This window comes from Entelurus aequoreus, linkage group LG03, assembly GCF_033978785.1.
Source record: "Entelurus aequoreus isolate RoL-2023_Sb linkage group LG03, RoL_Eaeq_v1.1, whole genome shotgun sequence".
NCBI lineage: Eukaryota > Metazoa > Chordata > Actinopteri > Syngnathiformes > Syngnathidae > Entelurus > Entelurus aequoreus.
This window is the reverse complement of record NC_084733.1, coordinates 26,144,243-26,165,493: the sequence shown is the minus strand read 5'-3', so window position 1 is coordinate 26,165,493 and position 21,251 is coordinate 26,144,243. Positions and strand designations below refer to the sequence as shown.

The following is a 21,251-nucleotide window of genomic DNA, read 5'->3' as shown; positions in this document are numbered from 1 at the left end:
TGTCAAAATAGCGTGTCTCCAAGTTCAATATTTCTAGCGTGAAAATCGCTTTTAACCTCACTCTCCCGGTATCCGTCTGCTCCAATGTCTCACTATTCTGTCATGCTCGCTTCTATAAGCAGCAGTTCATTAGGTTGTGAGTCCTCATTCGTCTAAAAATAGTCGTCTTTGTTGTCTGTTATGATTAAAACACACTTGTGTTTGATCACGGAAGTAGGAACACAAGTTGTTGCCAGAAGTCAGACTTGCGCTGCTATGAAAACAGAAATCTATGCGCGGAAGAAATCAGTCCCGTAAATGAATAAAATGACCAAAATACTGTAAATATTGTACATACAACTCGTTGTTATGAATGTGTCTGTTACTACATTATATATAGACTTGCAATGGGTACATAAAACGTTGCTGGAGTGTTCTGAAGTTCTTTTAGAGGGTTTTGAAGGTTACAATGGTGACTCTCATTAGCCGCCTTTTCCAAGCGTTACTTATCATCTTCAAAATCCTAAAAAAAAATAAAAAAAAGACGTGTGTTCTTGTCTCCCATAATGATAATGATAATGATAGGCAAAATTTTTCAAAAAGTGCAGTTCCCCTTTAAGTCCTCTAACAGCTATAAAATAATAAAATTATGTTGCTGAATAGACGATACGTCTAACATTTATTTTTTTTCTGACTAGTGTTGTCCCGATACCAATATTTTGGTACTGGTACCAAAATTATTTCGATACTTTTCGGTACTTTTCTAAATAAAGGGTACCACAAAAAATGGCATTATTGGTTTTATTTTAACAAAAAAATCTTAGAATACATTAAACATATGTTTCTTATGGCAAGTTTGTCCTTAAATAAAATAGTGAACATACAAGACAACTTGTCTTTTAGTAGTAATTAAGCAAACAAAGGCTCCTAATTTAGCTGCTGACATATGCAGTAACATATTGTGTCATTTATCATTCTATTATTTTGTCAAAATTATTAAGGACAAGTGGTAGAAAATTAATTATTAATCTACTTGTTCATTTAAAATGTAATATCTGCTTACTTTCCTCTATCTACACTTCTGTTAAAATAGAATAATCACTTATTCTTCTGTTGTTTGATACTTTACATTAGTTTTGGATGATACCACCAATTTGGGTATCAATCCGATACCAAGTCGTTACAGGATCATACATTGGTACTTTTCAGAGGGGGTATAGTACCGAATATGATTCATTAGTATCGCGGTACTATACTACTACCGGTATACCGTACAACCCTATTTCTGACCATCCAAAATGTTGACAAACACATATGTAGGACGGAGGATTCTGTTCTATCCATCGTCTGTGTGTGCATCACGAGCACTGATCCTTTAGCCGTGTGTGGACCTGTCAGTTTGCACGTCCTTCCCACACGTGCTAAATATAACGCAAAATAGTGCTCGTAAAACAGTGTTGCGTGTTGATAGATCACGTTGCAGTGATTGCACGTGCTAAATAATTATATTTACATCTTCTCCTCCCAGTATTGTGGGCGTTTTGTTGATCAGCATATATTTTGCATATTAATGAAGACGGAGACGCAAAATGGATTGCTCTGCTCACTTAAAAGAATCCACTTTGCTCACGTTTAGTAGATCAGGTTTGCATGTGTTTTTGTACACACAAATCTTTAGTGGATCAAGCGCTAAGTGTCTATTATGTTTTGTTTATGACAGTTCAAATATGTTGACACACACACGCCATCGGATTGAGGATTCTACTGTCAGTCGACTGCCTTTCTCAAAGCCACGTAAGATTTCAAAAGTGCTAAATAAAGATGCAAAGCAGCGGCCGCAGAACAGATTTAGCCTTGATAAATCACATTGCGTGTGCTAAATAATTATATTTGCATCTAATCCTCCCAATATTGTGGGTGTTCTGATATTCAGCACATATTCTGCATATTCATGAAGACAGACACGCTAAATGGATTGCGCTCTCTATTTGGCTCCCTTTAGAGACGCAATCCTCCACGCACAAGCTTAGTATATCAGCTTTGCATGTGCTAAATAGGTTTACACGGAAATTAGATCAGGTTCTTAGTATTTTACTGTAAACAGAGGTTAACTGCTTTTTATGTGGTTTGATTCTTTTTACGCTTTCACGCAATTGGGATGTTAAAGATGTTGGTTCACTTTTGGATTGGAAAATGTGTTTTAAAATTAAACTGAAGGTTCTAGAACGGAGTTTTTGCTGTTTCAGAGTAGTGCTGTGCGATAACGATACGAATTGTACTACGACGTAAAAACGTCTATCGTACGATATAATTCTGTGTCGTTTATATCGTAATTATATATATATATTTTTTTCATTTTATTTTTATTGACATCTAGCATCAGACATTCATATCCATTACATCATATTCACATAAATCATATATCTATTGTCTGCCCTAAATGTCAAGATATTTTTGTTTATATCCCACCCATACCACCCACCCCCCCCCCCCAAAAAAAAGAAAGAAACAACAAAAAAAACAAAGTAATATCTACAAATACATCGATGAAATAAACAAAACAAAAAAATAATAATAATAATAATAATAATAATAATCAGAAATAAAATAAAATATAAACAGATACATATATATATATATATATATATATATATATATATATATATATATATATATATATATATATACACACACATACACATACATCAATATATATATATATATACATATATACATACATACGTAGGCATATATTAGTAATCCCTTTTTTTTTTTTTTTTTATCGTAATTCTAATATCTGGGCTGCGGCTAACTTTGCGGCATCATTTTATATCACTTGAAAGAACATTACGGCAGAGCATGGACGTCAACATTAATCGTTTTTGCAATGCAGTCTGCTAAAAATGATGGAAAGCGCCACTCCACATAGCAACCGATTCTGTAGTCAAAGTTGGAATTGCCACAATAAACATTTTAAGATTTTCAGCACCAGAGTGGACAGTGCACCCGCCCCCAATTTGTCACGTTTCATGTGTCAGGTAAACCGTGACGAATAGGGCCTTATAAATCCCTTTTCTACGGGAGCATAAAAAGCACAAAGGAAGCTAAACCAACAAAACCTGAGGACGAAATGGCACCAACAAGAGAGAAGAGCCACTCCTTTGTTTGGCTTTGGTTTGGAGAAAAAAACAACGGTAATCTGCAAAACGTGCCACTGATGAGTTATTCCTAGCGATGTGAACACGTCTAATCTTCTCCATGAATTGAAGACACGGCATGAAGGACAGTACAGAAACAGTGCTGAAATAAAAACACACCAAACAAGAATTGTTATCCAAAGGAACCGTCTATGACAAACAGTCCTGCCGACACCGAGAAATGACAGATGCCGTCTCTATATGTAAATGTGTAGAGGTCAAATGACCATGATATACACTGTACAAACTATAATATATACTATACTATTTGTTATTGTTTAATTGTCTTGTCCTTTTTACATATGTTTAATTTATCTTTAATTTATGCAAACAACCCCACACAGAGAGTGTGTGCATGCAGATGTCCGCACATCGCACAAAGCAGATTGAATCCTTTAATAGTGTGCGTGTGTGTGTGTGTGTGTGTGTGTGTGTGTGTGCGTGCGTGCGTGTGCGTGTGTGCGTGTGCGTGTGTGTGCCAGCGTGAGCGTCTGTGAAGGGCAGTAAGTGACCTGAATAACAGAAAGCTTCTTAGCATGCACAAACCACAAACCTCCACAAAGCTGACCAAGGTCTCGTGATTCAGACTACGATGGGAAAGCTTTGCCACCCCCCCCCCCCCGCCCCCACTATCACCTTCACAAACAACACACCTAAAGCACCTCAAAATGCACACAACATAGGTATGCTCTTTTCAAATGAATCATACATGAAAAAGTGCTACGTAGCAGGTGTTATGTCGTGCCTCCTCACAAGCATCTAACCAGGAATCGGACTCAAGTTATTATGCGGCAAGGTGAAGGTTAGTGTGCTCCACAAAAATGCTAACACTACGTTTTGCTCTCGCTTTAAAATCATGATTTTTCAAATACAAACCCCAAAACCAGTGAAGTTGGCACGTTTTGTAAATCGTAAATAAAAACAAAATACAATGATTTGCAAATCCCTTTCAACATATATTCTATTGAAAAGACTGCAAAGACAAGATATTTAACATTCAAACTGGAAAAACGTTGTTATTTTTTGCAAATATTAGCTCATTTGGAATTTGATGCCTGCAACATGTTTCAAAAAAGCTGACACAAGTGGCAAAAAAGACTGAGAATTTGCGGAATGCTCATCAAACACTTATTTGGAACATCCCACAGGTGAACAGGCTAAATGGGAACAGGTATAAAGGCAGCTTCCATGAAATGCTCAGTCATTCACAAACAAGGATGGGGCGAGGGTCACCACTTTGAGAACAAATGCGTGAGCAAATTGTTGAACAGTTTAAGAACAACATTTCTCAACCAGCTATTGCAAGGAATTTAGAGATTTCACCATCTACGGTCTGTAATATTATCAAAAGGATCAGAGAATCTGGAGAAATCACTGCACGTAAGCGATGATATTACAGATCTTCGATCCCTCAGGCGGTACTGCATCAAAAAGCGACATCAGTGTGTAAAGGATATCACCACACGGGCTCAGGAACACTTCAGAAAACCACTGTCAGTAACTACAATTATTCGCTACATCTGTAAGTGCAAGTTAAAAAGCCATTTATCAACAACACCCAGAAACCCTGCCGGCGTCGCTGGGCCCGAGCTCATCTAAGATGGACTGATGCAAAGTGGAAAAGTGTTCTGTGGTCTGACAAGTCCACATTTTAGCATCTGTGATGGTATGGGGGTGTATTAGTGCCCAAGGCATGGGTAATTTACACATCTGTGAAGGCACCATTAATGCTGAAAGGTACATACAGGTTTTGGAGCAACATATATTGCCATCCAAGCAACGCCTTTTTCATGGACGCCCCTGCTTATTTCAGCAAGACAATCCAAGCCACATGTTACAACAGCGTGGCTTCATAGTAAAAGAGTGCGGGTACTAGACTGGCCTGCCTGTAGTGCAGACCTGTCTCCCATTGAAAATGCAATATGAAGCCTAAAATACGACAACAGAGACTCCGGACTGTTGAACAACTTAAGCTGTACATCAAGCAAGAATGGGAAATAATTCCAACTGAAAAGCTTCAAAAATTGGACTCCTCAGTTTCCAAACGTTTACTGGGTATTGTTAAAAGGAAAGGCCATGTAACACAGTAACACAAGGATTTGCAAGTCACTGTATTCTGTTTTTATTTACGAATTACACAACGTGGTTTTGGGTTTTGTACAAGAACACAGCTCTCTTACAAATTGTTAAAGATATGAAGTTATTCAAACACCCTGGTTGGATTTTTGCTTGTAGAAAATCATTTTAAAGTGTCGCTAAAGCAGCTGGCTCCTTGTGCTAATAATACTTATAAAGTGCCACCTTACCATCATAATATCCTGAACAAATATGGACAAAAAGATAACAGACAAGTCAGCAATTTATTGTACGAAAATGATTCTGACTAAATAAAAAATGTTAATAAGGGAATCATTTGCTTTTTTTTATTTATAAAATATAGTGGAAATATAGGTGGGCTAAAGTGGAAAGTGGCTAAAGTAAAGTAACAGAGATTTTTGTGTCAGTACTTTAAAAAAAAAGTACATATTCTTTAAAGGTGCCATATGTAAAAATGTGGCCATAAATGGTACTGCAATCACGATCAAAATTCTGTAGTCCCCTCCCACTCACCCTGATTGAGGTTGCCAGATACGCAGCCGAATCCGAATCCTACTCCAAAGAACTTCAAATGGCAATCGACGAGTCCTACGCTGTAGATTTCTCTTGTTTATGATTCTTGCAAGAGGGTTTACTAAGTAATTATGCCACATTTTACTAATGTCGATTAGCCAAATGTTACGCAGCAATATTTTTGTCGGGAGTTGGGACAGATTTTTGGTATTACCCTGCTAGAATGTCTAGATTGACCGCACGGACCACCATCAAAATACTTATATATATAATACATATTGTATATCGCATAGGCCTACTTTGATGGCAAGCCAAAGCCAACACTAATATTACCGCCACATTTCGTTCAGCATAACTCCATGTTGCATCCAACCTGACGCACTGCATTCTCTTCCATCTATGCACATCACCATCTTTCAGTGCAGAGTGCAATTCTATTAGCCAACCCACGTTACGCATAAACCACGTTACCCATAAATCATATAGCCTACTACCATGTCAATACACAAAGTAGAAAATCATTACATGTAATGCATTATAGTGTGCCAAGCAAATACCACCCCATATGTGTTTGATTCACTTACAGTACCAGAAACCGCAATTAGCCGTGCTAATGTTGGAACGCATTTCCTCAGCATATCTGCATATTGAGAAAGAAATAGGCATGGACACTACCCATATCCACATAGGTTTTATTTGTCGAAAATATATTTTGCCCTGTCAGTAGGATGGCACATCGGCATACAGGCTAACGGGCATATATTTCCCCTGTCAGCCTATATGTCGATGTGTCATTGCTAGCATGCTAAGCTACACTAGTGTGATGGTGCTTCGCTCCTAAGCATTCGTTGCACGAACATACAAGCTTAGTTAGACAAATTCATAGTCTATATTGGACAATATAGTTTACATACGAAATGTCCATTTCCATTTATTACAAGTAATAAGAAAACATAAATGTCTTACTTACCTATCAAGGAGGAAATTAGCAAGTTTGGCGTCAGATGAAAAAAATCTTCTCCGCCTTCAATCATCTCCATCTTTCAAAGACATCCTCCGATACAAATCCTTGTTTTGTTCCTGGTTTTGTCATAAATAAGTAGAGAATCGTAACGACGCCTTTTAGATTTAATAAGGTCTGACATGTTTAGTAACTTTACCAGTGGCAGTAGCTCGACGAAGAGGGCGGTGCGTAACTGGCAACCTGGATGTGACACACTTACAGACTTTCTAATTGGTCAAACGGTGGAGGGCGGGGCATCGAAATGAAAACAATAACAATATTTCGGGGCTGTAAATCTCATTTCGAAATGAGTATATCCCGGCTGAACTGAATCAGTTATAAAGGTATTAAAAAAGTACATGATTTATTAATTATTTTTTAAATATCAGGGCCATTTAATGAAATTATTACATACGGCACCTTTAATGAATACGGTTTTGTTCTTCAAGAGGTGCCAGTAAGTGATGTAAAAAAAAATGTATTAGGTACATTTTGTAACATAAATTCAGGCAGTTAGCTAGGCAGCTAACAGGTGAGTATTTATTTTATTCTCTTAATCTTGTTTTACAACAAACACGCAGGTAATATGCTGCCCCCTATAGGTTTGGAGTATGATTGAAAATATATCTGAATAAGTCTCGGGTTAATGTAATGTTAATTTGAGCGAAACAAAAGCAGATTAGTCATGTTTTTTTTTATTTAATTCCTGTTCATTCTCAGTTAATGGAAAGTTAACAAATCATGCTTAATGATTTACATGACATTAATGATTAGTTATGACAAAATTATTGAGCATTAGTTTTAAAATGTTGAATTGTTGTGCTGTAGACCGTATACACATTTAACAAACACAATAAACGACACATGTTAAGGCAAAAAATAACAATCAGGACAAACCAAAAAAAAGCATCAATGTCAGTTGCTACGGCAGTAAAAGGAGAAAAGTGCGTTAGTGTGCTTTCAGTTTGTGAAGCTGTAGTCGGTTAAAGTTAGGAAGCAGAAAGGTTTGCGCTCTCACTGAGGCGTCACACATGTAAGTTCCAATGTGGAAAAACCAAAAATACCGGTATGGAGGCTAAAGTTGTCTGTCTCTTAGGCCCAGATTTGCTGGATGCTCCAGGATTTGGCCAGTTTCTGGGCCCAGAGTGCTGAGTCTGAGTGAAACAGAACCATTTTTTTTTCATTCCTGTTTCTCCAAAACTGACGTAAAAAGTAACAAAAAGTCAGAATGTGACCCTCAAGTACCACCTATTAAATAATCAAGGGGGGAATACTGGCTTATAATGAGAGTGAAGCCTACTGTTTGTTGTTGCCATGGCAATTGTGGAGCATAAGTGCACCAATTAACATCTCTACTCAATTAACCACTGAGTCTCCTATAGTCACACAAAAGCAAATAACCACCGGCTGTGGCTCTAGTCTACACAAATTCATGGACTGTAAAATGTTATTAACTAAAAACAATTATACAGTACATAATGAGTTTTCAAACTTCACGGTTTGGGTAAATAAACACCCTGGCTATTGTAGCACTTTTGGTCTAAAATATCTAGCAGACCAGCAAAGACACAGCTCATATTGTGTTAGCGCTAGCAACACTGCTAAGGGTACTGTTAAGAATTGCGGGTAGTGTTTGTACAAATGTTTATATGCACGCTAACATGATTAAACATGTAAGTTGTGTTAGTGTTTAGCACATACATTCATTGGCTTGGCTTCTTTAGCGTCGTTTAGCTTTGGACTAGGTCTTTGTCTGTTAGCATATAAATGATTGTCAAATTCGTAAGTTAAAGTCTCGTGTGGGTTGAGTGCTTAATAGTTTCACTGGTTGCTGTTAACAGCACTCTTTATTAAAAATATGAACAACTTTACAAAAATAGAATTTGATGGAAAAATAGAAATACACATTAATAATATCTTTGGGAGAATTTGGCAGCTGTGAGGATAAGGCTTGCTGCAAAGTGCATCCTCACAAAGTCCAGATCACCAACGACTAATTCAAACCATCAGACTCAAAAATAAATTCAGGGAAAAAAAGCATGTATGTGCTTATAAAAAAAAGTAGCGGAGTGTAGCATGCAGCAGCAAAACATCCAGCACAAAAGCTTGTGTACCTACCAGCTCGAGAAAGGTATTCTCCAGTGATCTATACTCAGGGGAGCTCTTGTTGAACAGGTCATCAGAAAACATCATGTTGGTCACCCTCAAGCTAAAGAAAACTACCAACTCTCTGCTCTGCTGCACCGCAGCCATCACAGGAGTGCTGGCTTGTCTCATGGCCGGTGCGGCTGTAGACCGCCCGTCCGATTCTGAAGGGTATTGAAAAATGCTGCTCTCCTCCAGGGCCTCAGTCACTTCCGTTCCACCCTGTCTGGGCTCCACATCATCTTGTATGTTGTTAGAAGTCTCAGGAGTAAGTTCCGCCAAGACTGGGGTGACGCTGTTGCGTCCTCCGCTGATATCATCTCCATTTCCTTCCCTTTGGACTGGGTTGGGGTCTTTGCTGGGGGCGTCGGTTAGGACCTGACTGTGGGCTTCGATGGGAGCTTCACTAGGGATTTCGCTATGGAGTTCATTGGGAACTTTATTGGTGGCTTCACTGGGTACTTCGCTGGGGACTTCACTAGAGACGTTGTCTGGGATTTCATTGGAAACTTCTCTGGGAGACGTCGTGAGAGCTTCAGTGGTGACATCGCTGGAATCTTTAACGGTGGGCTCACTGAGGTCTTCCCTGAAGACTTCAAGAGAACGCTCGCTGTGGACTTCACTGTAGGTTTCACTGGGTCCTTCACTGAATACTTCACCAAAGGTTTCACTGGAGACTTCACTAGGGGCCTCACTGGAGACTTGAATGGCTGCTTCACTTGGGACTTCAATGGGCACTGTAGTGGGAGCCTCGCTGAAGGGGTCATTGCGAGTTTCACTGAATTCTTCACTGATAACTTTGCCAGAGATTTCACTGGAAACCTTACTAGTGCCCTTGCTGGGGATTTCACTTGGGGTCTCATTGTAGACATTGCCAGAGATATCACTAGGAACTTCGCTGGGGGCTTCGCCAGGGATTTTGCTCGAAGGCTGGGTATTGGTTTCACCAGAAACTTCACTGGGGACTTTGATGGGGGATTCTGTAGGTGACGGCATAGACTCTGTGTTAGGTTCTGACTCAAAGTCTAGAAACGTATCCTCGTGAGACGACAATGTGGAGACTGGAATTTCTGCTTCGGTGCTAAAGATCTCGACTACTGCAGGGGTGGTGTACTCAGGAAGGTTAGCTTCATCAATGATCACAATTTCGTGTTGGTCGTCTGCTGGTGACGCGGTCAAGTCTTCATTCTCACCCAAGTCTGCTCTTTCATCCTCTTGCAAAGGAAACATTTTAACATTTTTAATTGATAAACAAGTAGAACTAATATATTCACTCACTGAGTCAATTAAGGAACACAGGTGAGACTCACCTCCGCTTGGAACTTCAGTTTCCTCAACCTCTTCTTCCTGTTCCTGCTCTATGATGGCTGCCTGTATTACAGCTGGAGTAATGACATCGTTTGTCTCCCCTGAAGCGTCACCTGTGGATGCCTCTTCCACTGCTGCTGCCACTGGCACTTCATCAGCAACGGTGATAGACTCTGACAGTGCGGTAGGTATTGAAGGCACAGAGGTTTCTGTTCGAGGTTGGATCGTGGTGCTTTCAAATTTGTTTTCCGTCTTCACCTCTCCACTTCCAACTGTATACACGCTAAACTCTGCATCTGAGTAAGCTGTAGTTACTTGGGAAACAATAACAATTGATTAAAGACAGCAACTTGAATACAGTGTGTGAACATTGGACTCACCAGCCTCAAACCTAAGATTCTGGGTGTCCAACGGAAGCGATGGCTCCTTTTGCAAGGCTTTGACAATCATGTCCCTTAATCTAGTAGCATCCTCATTGGTCAACATGCCTGGAGCCTCTGGGTCATCACTGAGTTCAGTGTCTCCATCAAAGACCACAGCATAATGCAGAGTTGCACCCTTCGAGCTGATCCACACAACAAAGTTGACTTATATGTAGAATTTTTGTGCAAACATCATGATAGTAAACCTTTAATAAAACTACCATAAACTCACCCAAATCCCAACATGCGAATGTCTTTGAAGCCTGGAACCTTTTTAAGAGCATGAAGCATCTACAGAAAGAAGACAAGGAAATAGCTCAAATATATTGAAAACAAAAGTTGGTTGAGATCATGTTTGTGGATGTCCTCATTTATCCATGTCATTGTATTCTCAGGGCATTCAATCGATCGCAACTTGACTGTTCTATTTGTCTTAGAAGATGTTTTGCCTCTCATTTGAGCAAGCTTCATCAGTTCATCCTCATAGACTTAGATTGAGCAAATCTAGTCTAAATGTTCAGATCAGTATCTCGAACAACTACTGTTCCGCATTGTGTCACTCAAGGCTCTACGCTTGATTCCCTTGTGTCCATTACCTATATGATACCCCTTGGTCAAGCCCTCAATAAACTAAACTCCCCAATATATCTAGGGCCTCATCCAATGTCACTCAGCAATTACCCACCTCCAGTCATATAATACAGCCCTTCTGACCCACAGCTTAAGCCTTGCACCTGAGGGGATAGAATCTTGGCCAACCTCTGGAATTTACTCCAAGATTTACTCCACTGATTCGAAACCCAACTTCATAAAGATCTGAGCGAGTATGTCTCATATTGATAGATTTTAAATGCTTCTGTCCAGAAAAAAGAATAATGTTTCTTCTCTGTCAGTGTTTTTATTGACTGACTAAATGTGCAAAGCAACACAGGCTTTGCACAGAGACATCTGCTCTGAATACAGCAATGACTTACAGTCCACTGAAAGCCGCGCACTCGCAATAATATAAACTTCAATTGACAGGAAAATATGTCAAAGATGAACTACCGTGAGGTATGACCAGAGAACTGTAATGCGCCTAATTGACCCAATAAGCATGACACCGAACATGTAAGCTTGCAAGCTGGGTCACCCCCGTAGATCATAATTCCAGACTGAGTTTGGCCCAATTTTAAGTGCACTCATCCATCCATCAAAATGTAGCTGTAAGTAAATTGAGCAAGTTGTCTTCTGCTCAGCCCATAAAGTTTGAAACTGCAGTCTGCAAACCAACAACATAACCTTTAAGATTGAATGATATGTATTGATATAAAACTGTTCCATAAACAAACTGATGAGAACACACACCCTCCTCAGTTATCAATCAGAGGTTTTGCTACACCCTTTGTTCCTGATTCCTCTCTTATCAAGACCTTTAGAACACATATTTGCTTCTATGCTTAAAGAAAGAGTGGTTCCTTTCTTTTGGAAGAGTACCTTGTCTGTTATTTCTCTGGTAATGTCATTGACCTCTGCAGCCTGGGGGTCTTGCAGCAGCTCGATGTAAGACTCGTCTACCATGGTGGCATTGAACTCCACAACAAACTCCCCATAGGTCTCTTTAATCATGTTCGGCTCTTCTTTTATCTTGCAAAGACAACAACAACGCAAATAGTAAAGGATGCAGCTGGTATGTTTTGAAGTTTAAAATAAGAGTACTGCGTTTTGATACCACATCATCTTCTGCTGGAATGAGAATCACCGGGGGGTCCAGGTGCCTGAAATAAAGTGAAATGTCTCTCTTGAGCAATATGAAAAAAGTAGTAATAACTCTTTTGCTGTCTTGTTCTCGACTCACATTCGACTTCTGGGTCTGGTGTTTCGGTTACAACCCTATGAAAATGATAATATTAGTTAGAACATGGCTTACGTGTTTTATTTAATTTTTAGCCCTTTTGGAGCAAAAAAACCTACATGGTAACTTAGCATTAGATACAAATTAATGTCAGATGCTTCATATGGCTAAAATTATGGTTTTAATTCCTTTTTTTTTTTAATTTAAAAATTAGTTTTTTAAAATGGGTAAAAAAAACTTTAAGATTTTACAAATGTTTGCATATGTTTTTTAATTTCCTGGTGTTACTAAGAAAGGGTTGGAAAGAAAAACAGATAACACAACCAAAAACACACTCTTATTCGATCACTGCTACTCAGAGGTGGACTGGGACCGTTTTTTGTCTGGATTGGCCCACTACCAACCCCATAAACTGAAATCGGTACAAAATACAAGCGTATTACAGGCGTATTAAAGAGTCAGAATTCATACTGGATGTTGTCTTTTAGTTACCAAGTCAAGGGACAACGAAAACTGATTAATTATGGGTGTCCTGGTCTAGTATTGATTTCGGATTATTGAAAAAAGGAAATCAAAAATGTATCATATCGGCTTACATGTAAAATCGTCAATATAAACGCTCCGATACAAGCAGTTGTGCAGTGTGTTTACTTGTGCAAAGCTGGACAGTAAGTTAACATCTAAATATCATCCAAATAAACACACAAGGTTGGTCTTTTCTTGTATTTTAGTCAAGTTATTTACAAAAAGGCAATCATGGTAGGTTATCGGCTAATTGGAGTTAGCAGCTACACAGCTGCCAAGCACACTATAGCACAATAGCTAGACATACTACACATAAAAGTTGTCCCCAATTGAACAATATTGCAATCTAAAACAACACATTTGTCAATAAGTGTCAAATAATTATAGTTGTATACTACTTACACACAGTGTTGGGTTAGTTACTGAAAACCAGTAACTAGTTACAATTACTAGTTACTTTATTTCAAAAGTAACTCAGTTACTAACTCAGTTACTTACACCAAAAAGTAATGTGTTACTGTGAAAAGTAACTATTTAGTTATTTCTTTTTTTCCCCTTTTTTTTAAGGCTCCCATTAATGCCCTTTTAGCCTTCATTTCAGTACTGTTATTGCACTGGAGAATAATACCATCTGTTGATCAACTTGACATGCATTTGCATCACTGAACTCAGAAAGCAATGTGGTCTACATACAACACACAAACAATGTGGTCTACATACAACACACAAACAATGTGGTCTACATACAACACACAAACAATGTGGTCTACATACAACACACAAACAATGTGGTCTACAGACAACACACAAAGACAAAGATATGTTTCAAATGGCCAATTTATGTCAGGCCAGAAAAAATTGACAAAACTATTTTAAATAGCTGCAACATAATGGCACTTTAACTTTAACTCTAAGTAGATAGGATCTTTGATCCAAGACACAACTTACATTTAACTAAAATGTTATTTTCTTTGTGCTCGACAAAAGAAAAGTATTGAGAATGTCTCCATGTTAAAAAACTCGACTTCTGGCTTCACCATGATGTCTTGTTAGTTGTTATGAGAGTAGCGTATGTGTGTGTGTGTGGCCCTTTAAGATATGACAACATGTGAGGTGAGTGACGTCAGTGAGTGAGTGGGCGAGAGAGGTGAGTTAAGTTAAAGTTAAAGTACCAATGATTGTCACACACACACTAGGTGTGGTGAAATTTGTCCTCTGCATTTGACCCATCCCCTTGTTCACCCCCCGGGAGGTGAGGGGAGCAGTGGGCAGCAGCGGTGCCGCGCCCGGGAATCATTTTTGGTGATTACCAAAATGATTGGGAGCGGCGACAGTGAGTGCGTGCAGGTGTTCTAGCTTGGTGGATGGCTGCGTCCAATAAAGTCACAAAGTTGCAACAAACCGCCGGTCTCGTCATTCACCCTCAGCTGTAAAGACCCTCTTCCGGGTAAAGTGAAGGTTGTTAGCCCCGAAGTATGGCCACCCACAGAAAGCACGCCTCTTATTTTCCACCGGAGCGCTCCAATAAAACACACTCAGATCTTCTGTTTCTAGCCGATACTACATAAAAATAACGTAAAATAACGCTGTAACGCACCATGCAGTAACGGTAACTGAGTTACTGCATATAAAAAATAACGCGTTAGATTACTAGTTACCGCCAAAACTAACGGCGTTACAGTAACGCGTTACTTAGTAACGCGTTAGTCCCAACACTGCTTACACATACAAAATGTCCAAGGCATAAGAGTATTAGTAAGTATTCAGTAACAAATGTGTCCGCATCATTTAATCTACAGCGTCATGAGCTTCACTTAGTGAACTATTGTGGCTACTAGGTGTCATTGAAAAGACAACAACAACAATTACCACTTCAACTTAAAGACAGCACAAGTCCATTCCAGACATTAAATGAAAAATAGGTTGCCCCCCCCCCAGAAAATGTTTTTGTACTCACGATGCCCAGTTCACCTCTGTGGGCACTAAATAATATTATGCTCAATATTGAACATGTTTTAGCTTCTAAAAGAAGAAAGAAAAAATGCTGAAAATATAGTATTATTGTCTAACACAGTGACAGCAAACACAAAAGATGCACATACCCTTCAAGTCCAGCCTGCTCGGCCACTCTCTGAAAAGACCAACAAAAAATTATTAAATGATTTAAAAAAAAAAAAAAGCAGTTTGTTGTTGTGAGTGTTTAGTGGGAATATATGCAAAATGTCTTAGGCTATTTTTTATTTTTTTTTAAATACTTAACATTTTTGTTCCTAGCATCAAATCCCTAGAACCTAAAAAAAAAAATGCTCTCATACCTCTACGAGTGTACATATTTGTGGAATGCATTGTGACTATAATTATTTTGTACATTTTCCCACCGAATTCTCGTTTTGCACCAAACGACGCATGAGATGTTGTTTATGGACACTCACTCGGGCCACCATGTCCAGATGCTCCTGAGAGCTACTGAAGTTCTGAGCCAGGTCGTCCATGCAGAGGTTTTCATGCTGGCAGGTGTAAACCCACGATCCGTACTCCTCTGTGTTTGGCACCCTGTCCAGGAAGATGCGAAAGGCCTCCCAAATTGCTTCTTGGCAAACTGAAAAGAAGACAGAACTTTGTGTTAAAAAAAACAAAAACACTACAAATACTGTAAACACTCTAATTAAAGGCTCTATTATTATACTAAATGTAATCGCAGAATCTCAGTGGTTACCATGGTTAGAGTGTCCGCCCTGAGATCGGTAGGTTGTGAGTTCAAACCCCGGCCGAGTCATACCAAAGACTATAAAAATGGGACCCATTACCTCCCTGCTTGGCACTCAGCATCAAGGGTTGGAATTGGGGGTTAAATCAGCAAAATGATTCCCGGGTGCGGCTACCGCTGCTGCTCATTTCTCCCCTCACCTCCCAGGAGGTGATCAAGGGGATGGGTCAAATGCAGAGGATAATTTCACCACACCTAGTGTGTGTGTGTGACAATCATTGATACTTTAACTTTTAACTTTTATGTGGTCTACAAAAAGAAGTAACCGCCGAGGCCATTGATTAGCGCCAGGTCAAAAAACATGGGCATTTACAGCTGTGGCTGTAGGCAACATCCGGCACCAGATTACAGCCGATGCATTTAAGTATCATGAGTGGTCAGCACCCAGATAGTTACCTCTGCATGCACTTTGGGATGTGACTTATGTGTACATTCACAAATATTACTGTAGATGTGAAATTCCAGAGGAGGACTTAGGCAAACACAGGCCCCAAGACTTTCAAATGTCTTATAAAAACGATTAATAACTGTTTCTTTAAAAATGTGCATGTGCAGACTTGACTCAGGAAGATGTTCCAAAACAAACTCATTGGCATGGTATGTAGAGGTTGTCCCAAGTGCAGAGAAGAGAAGCAGGCAAGAAGAAAATACAAAGTTTTAAAGGCCTACTGAAATGAATTATTTTTATTCAAACAGGAATAGCAGATCCATTCTATGTGTCATACTTGATCATTTCGCGATATTGCCATAATTTTGCTGAAAGGATTTAGTAGAGAAAATCGACGATAAAGTTCGCAACTTTTGCTCGCTGATAAAAAAAAAACCTTGCCCCTACCGGAAGTAGCGTGACGTCACAGGCGGTAGTGCTGCTCACAATTCCCCGTTGTTTACAATGGAGCGAGAGATATTAGGAGCGAGAAAATGACGATTACCCCATTAATTTGAGCGAGGATGAAAGATTTGTGGATGAGGAACGTTAGAGTGACGGACTAGAATGCACTTCAAGAGATATCTTTTTTCGCTCTGACCGTAACTTAGGTACAAGCTGGCTCATTGGAATCCACACTCTATCCTTTTTCTATTGTGGATCACGGATTTGTATTTTAAACCACCTCGGATACTATATCCTCTTGAAAATGAGAGTCGAGAAGGCGAAATGGACATTAACAGTGACTTTTATCTCCACGACAATACATCGACGAAGCTCTTTAGTATGAGCTAACGTGATAGCATCTGTCTCAAATGCGGATAGAAATAAAATAAATAAATCCCTGACTGGAAGGATAGACAGAAGATCAACAATACTACTATCAGGAGACACCGAACCAAACACTGGACATGTAAATACACGGTTAATGTGTATTCGACGCCTGTCGAAGCCTAGCAATGCTGTTGCTAACGACGCTAACTTAACAACGGGACCTCGTCAGAGCTATGATAAAAACTTTAGCGCTCCACCTATGCCAGCCCTCATCTGCTCATCAACACCCGTGCTCACCTGCGTTCCAGCGATCGACGATGCGGTCGGCGGCCCGGAGACGTAGGAAGTCAAGGTGAGTTCGCCGCTAGCGCGTCTGCTATCCAACAAAGTCCTCCTTGTTGTGTTGCTACAGCCAGCCGCATACACCGATCCCACCTACAACGTTCTTCTTTGCAGCCTCCATTGTTCATTAAACAAATTGCAAAAGATTCACCAACACAGATGTCCAGAATACTGTGGAATTTTGTCGAAGAAAACAGAGCTCTGTGTATTGTGTCCAAAAGGGTCCAAACACTTCCGTGGACCTCCCGACGTCACGCGCATACGTCATCCTCCAAAGGCGTTTAGCGGGAAATTTAAAATTGCACTTTATAAGTTAACCCGGCCGTATTGGCATGTGTTGCAATGTTAAGATTTCATCATTGATATATAAACTATCAGACTGCGTGGTCGGTAGTAGTGGGTTTCAGTAGGCCTTTAAATGTTTATCAATCATGATCATTTCGACAGCTCCTCTCTGCTGCTATAACACCTGCATGTATAGAAATATATCTTGTGTAGTATCTTCTAGTCCAGTGGTTCTCAAATGGGGGTACGTGTACCCCTGGGGGTACTTGAAGGTATGCCAAGGTGTACGTGAGATTTTTTTTTAAATATTCTAAAAATAGCAACAATTCAAAAATCCTTTATAAATATATTTATTGAATAATACTTCGACAAAATATGAATGTAAGTTCATAAACTGAACATCTAATCAAGTAGGCTAATCCATTCATTACCATAAAGCCAGAGTTTCCCCCATGCAATGATGGTTTGACCCTACCTGGCGGTGCCACACGGCACCAACTGTCAATCAACTATCCATGTAGAAAACAAAGGAGACTTGGTTAAAGAGTAGCAGTAATGCAGCTGAGACATGTGGACATGTTCCATAAATATTGATGTTAAAGATTTCTTTTTGTGTGAAAAAATGTTGAGAATGAAGTTCATGAATCCAGATGGATCTCTATTACAATCCCCAAAGAGGGCACTTTAAATTGATTACTTCTATGTGTAGGAATCTTTATTTATGATTGAATCACTTGTTTATTTTTCAACAAGTTTTTAGTTATTTTGATATCTTTTTTTCCAAATAGTTCAAGAAAGACCACTACAAATGAGCAATATTTTGCGCTGTTATACAATTTAATAAATCAGAAACTGATGACATAGTGCTGTATTTTACTTCTTTATCTCTTTTTTTCAACCAAAAATGCTTTGCTCTGATTAGGGGGTACTTGAATTAAAAAAATGTTAACAGGGGGTACATCACTGAAAAAAGGTTGAGAACCACTGTTCTAGGGGGGTATCGAATGATGGATGCCTCAAAAATCAATTGTTTTTTCCTAAATTTTAAGTATATCGATCTGTGCTCGGCAAGTTTGCCTTCCGGAAGATAAGTATCAATCCAAGATCGTTTTAAAAGGGTATTGGTCGTTTTTATCGATAATAGAAAAAGGAAAACATTGAATTTAAGACTGGCAGACTTTTGAGAATAAGGACGTTAAATGTTGAGTCTATTTCGTCAGTCAGTTACATCATCAAAACAAAAATGGCGGAAAATGATGGTGGTTGAGAAAGGTCATTGCAAACGCCACAAAACAATATCATTAATTACAACACAACTTTCAGCTACAGCACAATTGCAAAAGCAACAACAAATACAGACGACACGAGACAATCATTTTAAGCCGCAACCCAATTTTAAGCCGCAAAAGAAGCAAGTCATTTTTTTAAAATTAGATAGTTCCTGAATCGTATCGGCAACCACAAATATCGAACCAAATCGTTGTTGAAATGAATCTTTACACCCCTAGTATCTTTATATAAAGTTGAAAAAAGTTAAACTACCACTGATAGTCGCACACACACTTGGTGTGGTGAAATTACCCTCTGCATTTGAACCATCCCCTTGTCCCACCCCCTGGGAGGTGAGGGGAGTAGTGAGCACCAGCGGTGGCCGCGTTTAGGAATCATTTTGGTGATTCAAGCCCCAATTCCAACCCTTGATGCTGAGTGCCAAGCAGGGAGGTAACGGGTCCCATTTTTTATAGTCTTTTGTATGACTCGGCCGGGGTTTGAACTCACAACCTACCGATCACAGGGCGGGCACTCTAACCACAAGGCCACTGAGCAGGTTTTATATAACTTTTTTGTTACTCCATTTTATCTATCTTTTTACATAACTTTTTACCTGCTACTTTATTTTTTATTTATCTTATTTCCCTGTATTTTTGGTGCCACCTGCATCTGCTGGATAGAATTTCCCTGAGGTAACTTTCCCAAGTGATGAATAAAGTTCTTATCTACTGGTATAGTGCGAGCTCAGCAAAAAGGTAGGCAGGCAGAAACCTGCGAGACACTTTTTTGTCAACAACAGTTTTGTTTCATTAAGAGCTCTCTTTTTTCCCACCAGTCGCAAACTTCCGACCTTCACAGTAATGGCCCTGCTTGTCGCACCATGTCCAACTGGGCTGACACAAAATCTACAAAAAATGGCTTAGAGTTTATTAAATGCTGATTAGTGTTACTTTCGATTAAAGTAAAAGCTTTAAAAGGGTAGTTTTTAAATTATCATTTTGTTTTTGTTATGTGTTTTTGTTATAAGTTTGCCTGAGGCCCCCAAATGACGAAACACACCCCTTTAAAAATCTAGAGTCTGCAAAGTACACTACCATTCAAAAGTTCGGGGTCACAATGAAATGTCCTTATTTTTGAAGGAAAAGCACTGTACTTTTCAATGAAGATAACTTTAAACTAGTCTTAACTTTAAAGAAATACACTCTATACATTGCTAATGTGGTAAATGACTATTCTAGCTGCAAATGTCTGGTTTTTGGTGCAATATCTACATAGGTGTATAGAGGCCCATTTCCAGCAACTATCACTCCAGTGTTCTAATGGTACAATGTGTTTGCTCATTGGCTCAGAAGGCTAATTGATGATTAGAAAACCCTTGTGCAATCATGTTCACACATCTGAAAACAGTTTAGCTCGTTACAGAAGCTACAAAACTGACCTTCCTTTGAGCAGATTGAGTTTCTGGAGCATCACATTTGTGGGGTCAATTAAATGCTCAAAATGGCCAGAAAAAGAGAACTTTCATCTGAAACTCGACAGTCTATTCTTGTTCTTAGAAATGAAGGCTATTCCACAAAATTGTTTGGGTGACCCCAAACTTTTGAACGGTAGTGTATGTAATAGTTTTATACAACAAATACAAGTAAACAAAATTAAATGAATAAGCTAAAAAAAAAACACTGTAGTAAACAAGTTAATATAAGGTCAACAATTTAATGTTTTTATAATCTGTTGCTTTTGCCTATCTTCGCGAGCATGAACACCCCAAACACAATGGTATCTTCTCCTGCCTGCAAATTGTCCAGTATCCTCTCATTCTTCTTTGACAAATTAATTTCCCAAACACCAAAGTCATCTTTCCTTTTTAAATGACTCCATGGAGCAATACGCGCTATCAACTAATGTATTATAGCAGCCAAGGTGCCGTTTTTAATACACCGCTAACACGATCCATCTCTTGGACAATGGCTATTTGCATACAAATGCACTTTATCAAACACTTTCTTTCCGTCCATGCCCAAAATGACTTCAGACACGTCACATGAATGCTTCTGCTATCGCTCTCTTTAACTCGTATGGACACTGTGAGTTCTTTTGAATCTTTTGCTTTGCTTCTACCTTTATTTCACTAAGCACATTTCGCAGGTATTTGTGTTGGAACTGTGATGAATGCCCAAACGGCCTTGCCTCGGAATCCAGCACGGAGGCACAAAGTTTATTTTTAAAAAAGAAAAATGTTCAGTACATGACACATCATCGAAAAAACACCATTTAAAAGAAAACCCAAGGCAGACTATACCGGCAAGCTGTCGTTTTGAAAAAAAAAAAAACAACAAACACGACGACACAGCAACCAGGAGG

At 39.1% G+C, this 21,251-nt stretch overlaps 1 protein-coding gene across 1 annotated transcript in view; it reads right to left on the bottom strand.

The window, feature by feature from the left end:
- impg1b (interphotoreceptor matrix proteoglycan 1b) overlaps positions 1–21,251 on the bottom strand; it is a 75,621-nt gene that overhangs the window by 32,483 nt on the left and 21,887 nt on the right. Inside the window, 11 exon segments of the mRNA XM_062041571.1 lie at positions 7,854–7,943; positions 8,908–10,148; positions 10,245–10,556; positions 10,623–10,807; positions 10,897–10,955; positions 12,141–12,290; positions 12,376–12,413; positions 12,416–12,421; positions 12,502–12,536; positions 15,126–15,154; positions 15,456–15,622. Coding sequence (XP_061897555.1) covers positions 7,854–7,943; positions 8,908–10,148; positions 10,245–10,556; positions 10,623–10,807; positions 10,897–10,955; positions 12,141–12,290; positions 12,376–12,413; positions 12,416–12,421; positions 12,502–12,536; positions 15,126–15,154; positions 15,456–15,622 — 2,312 coding nt within the window.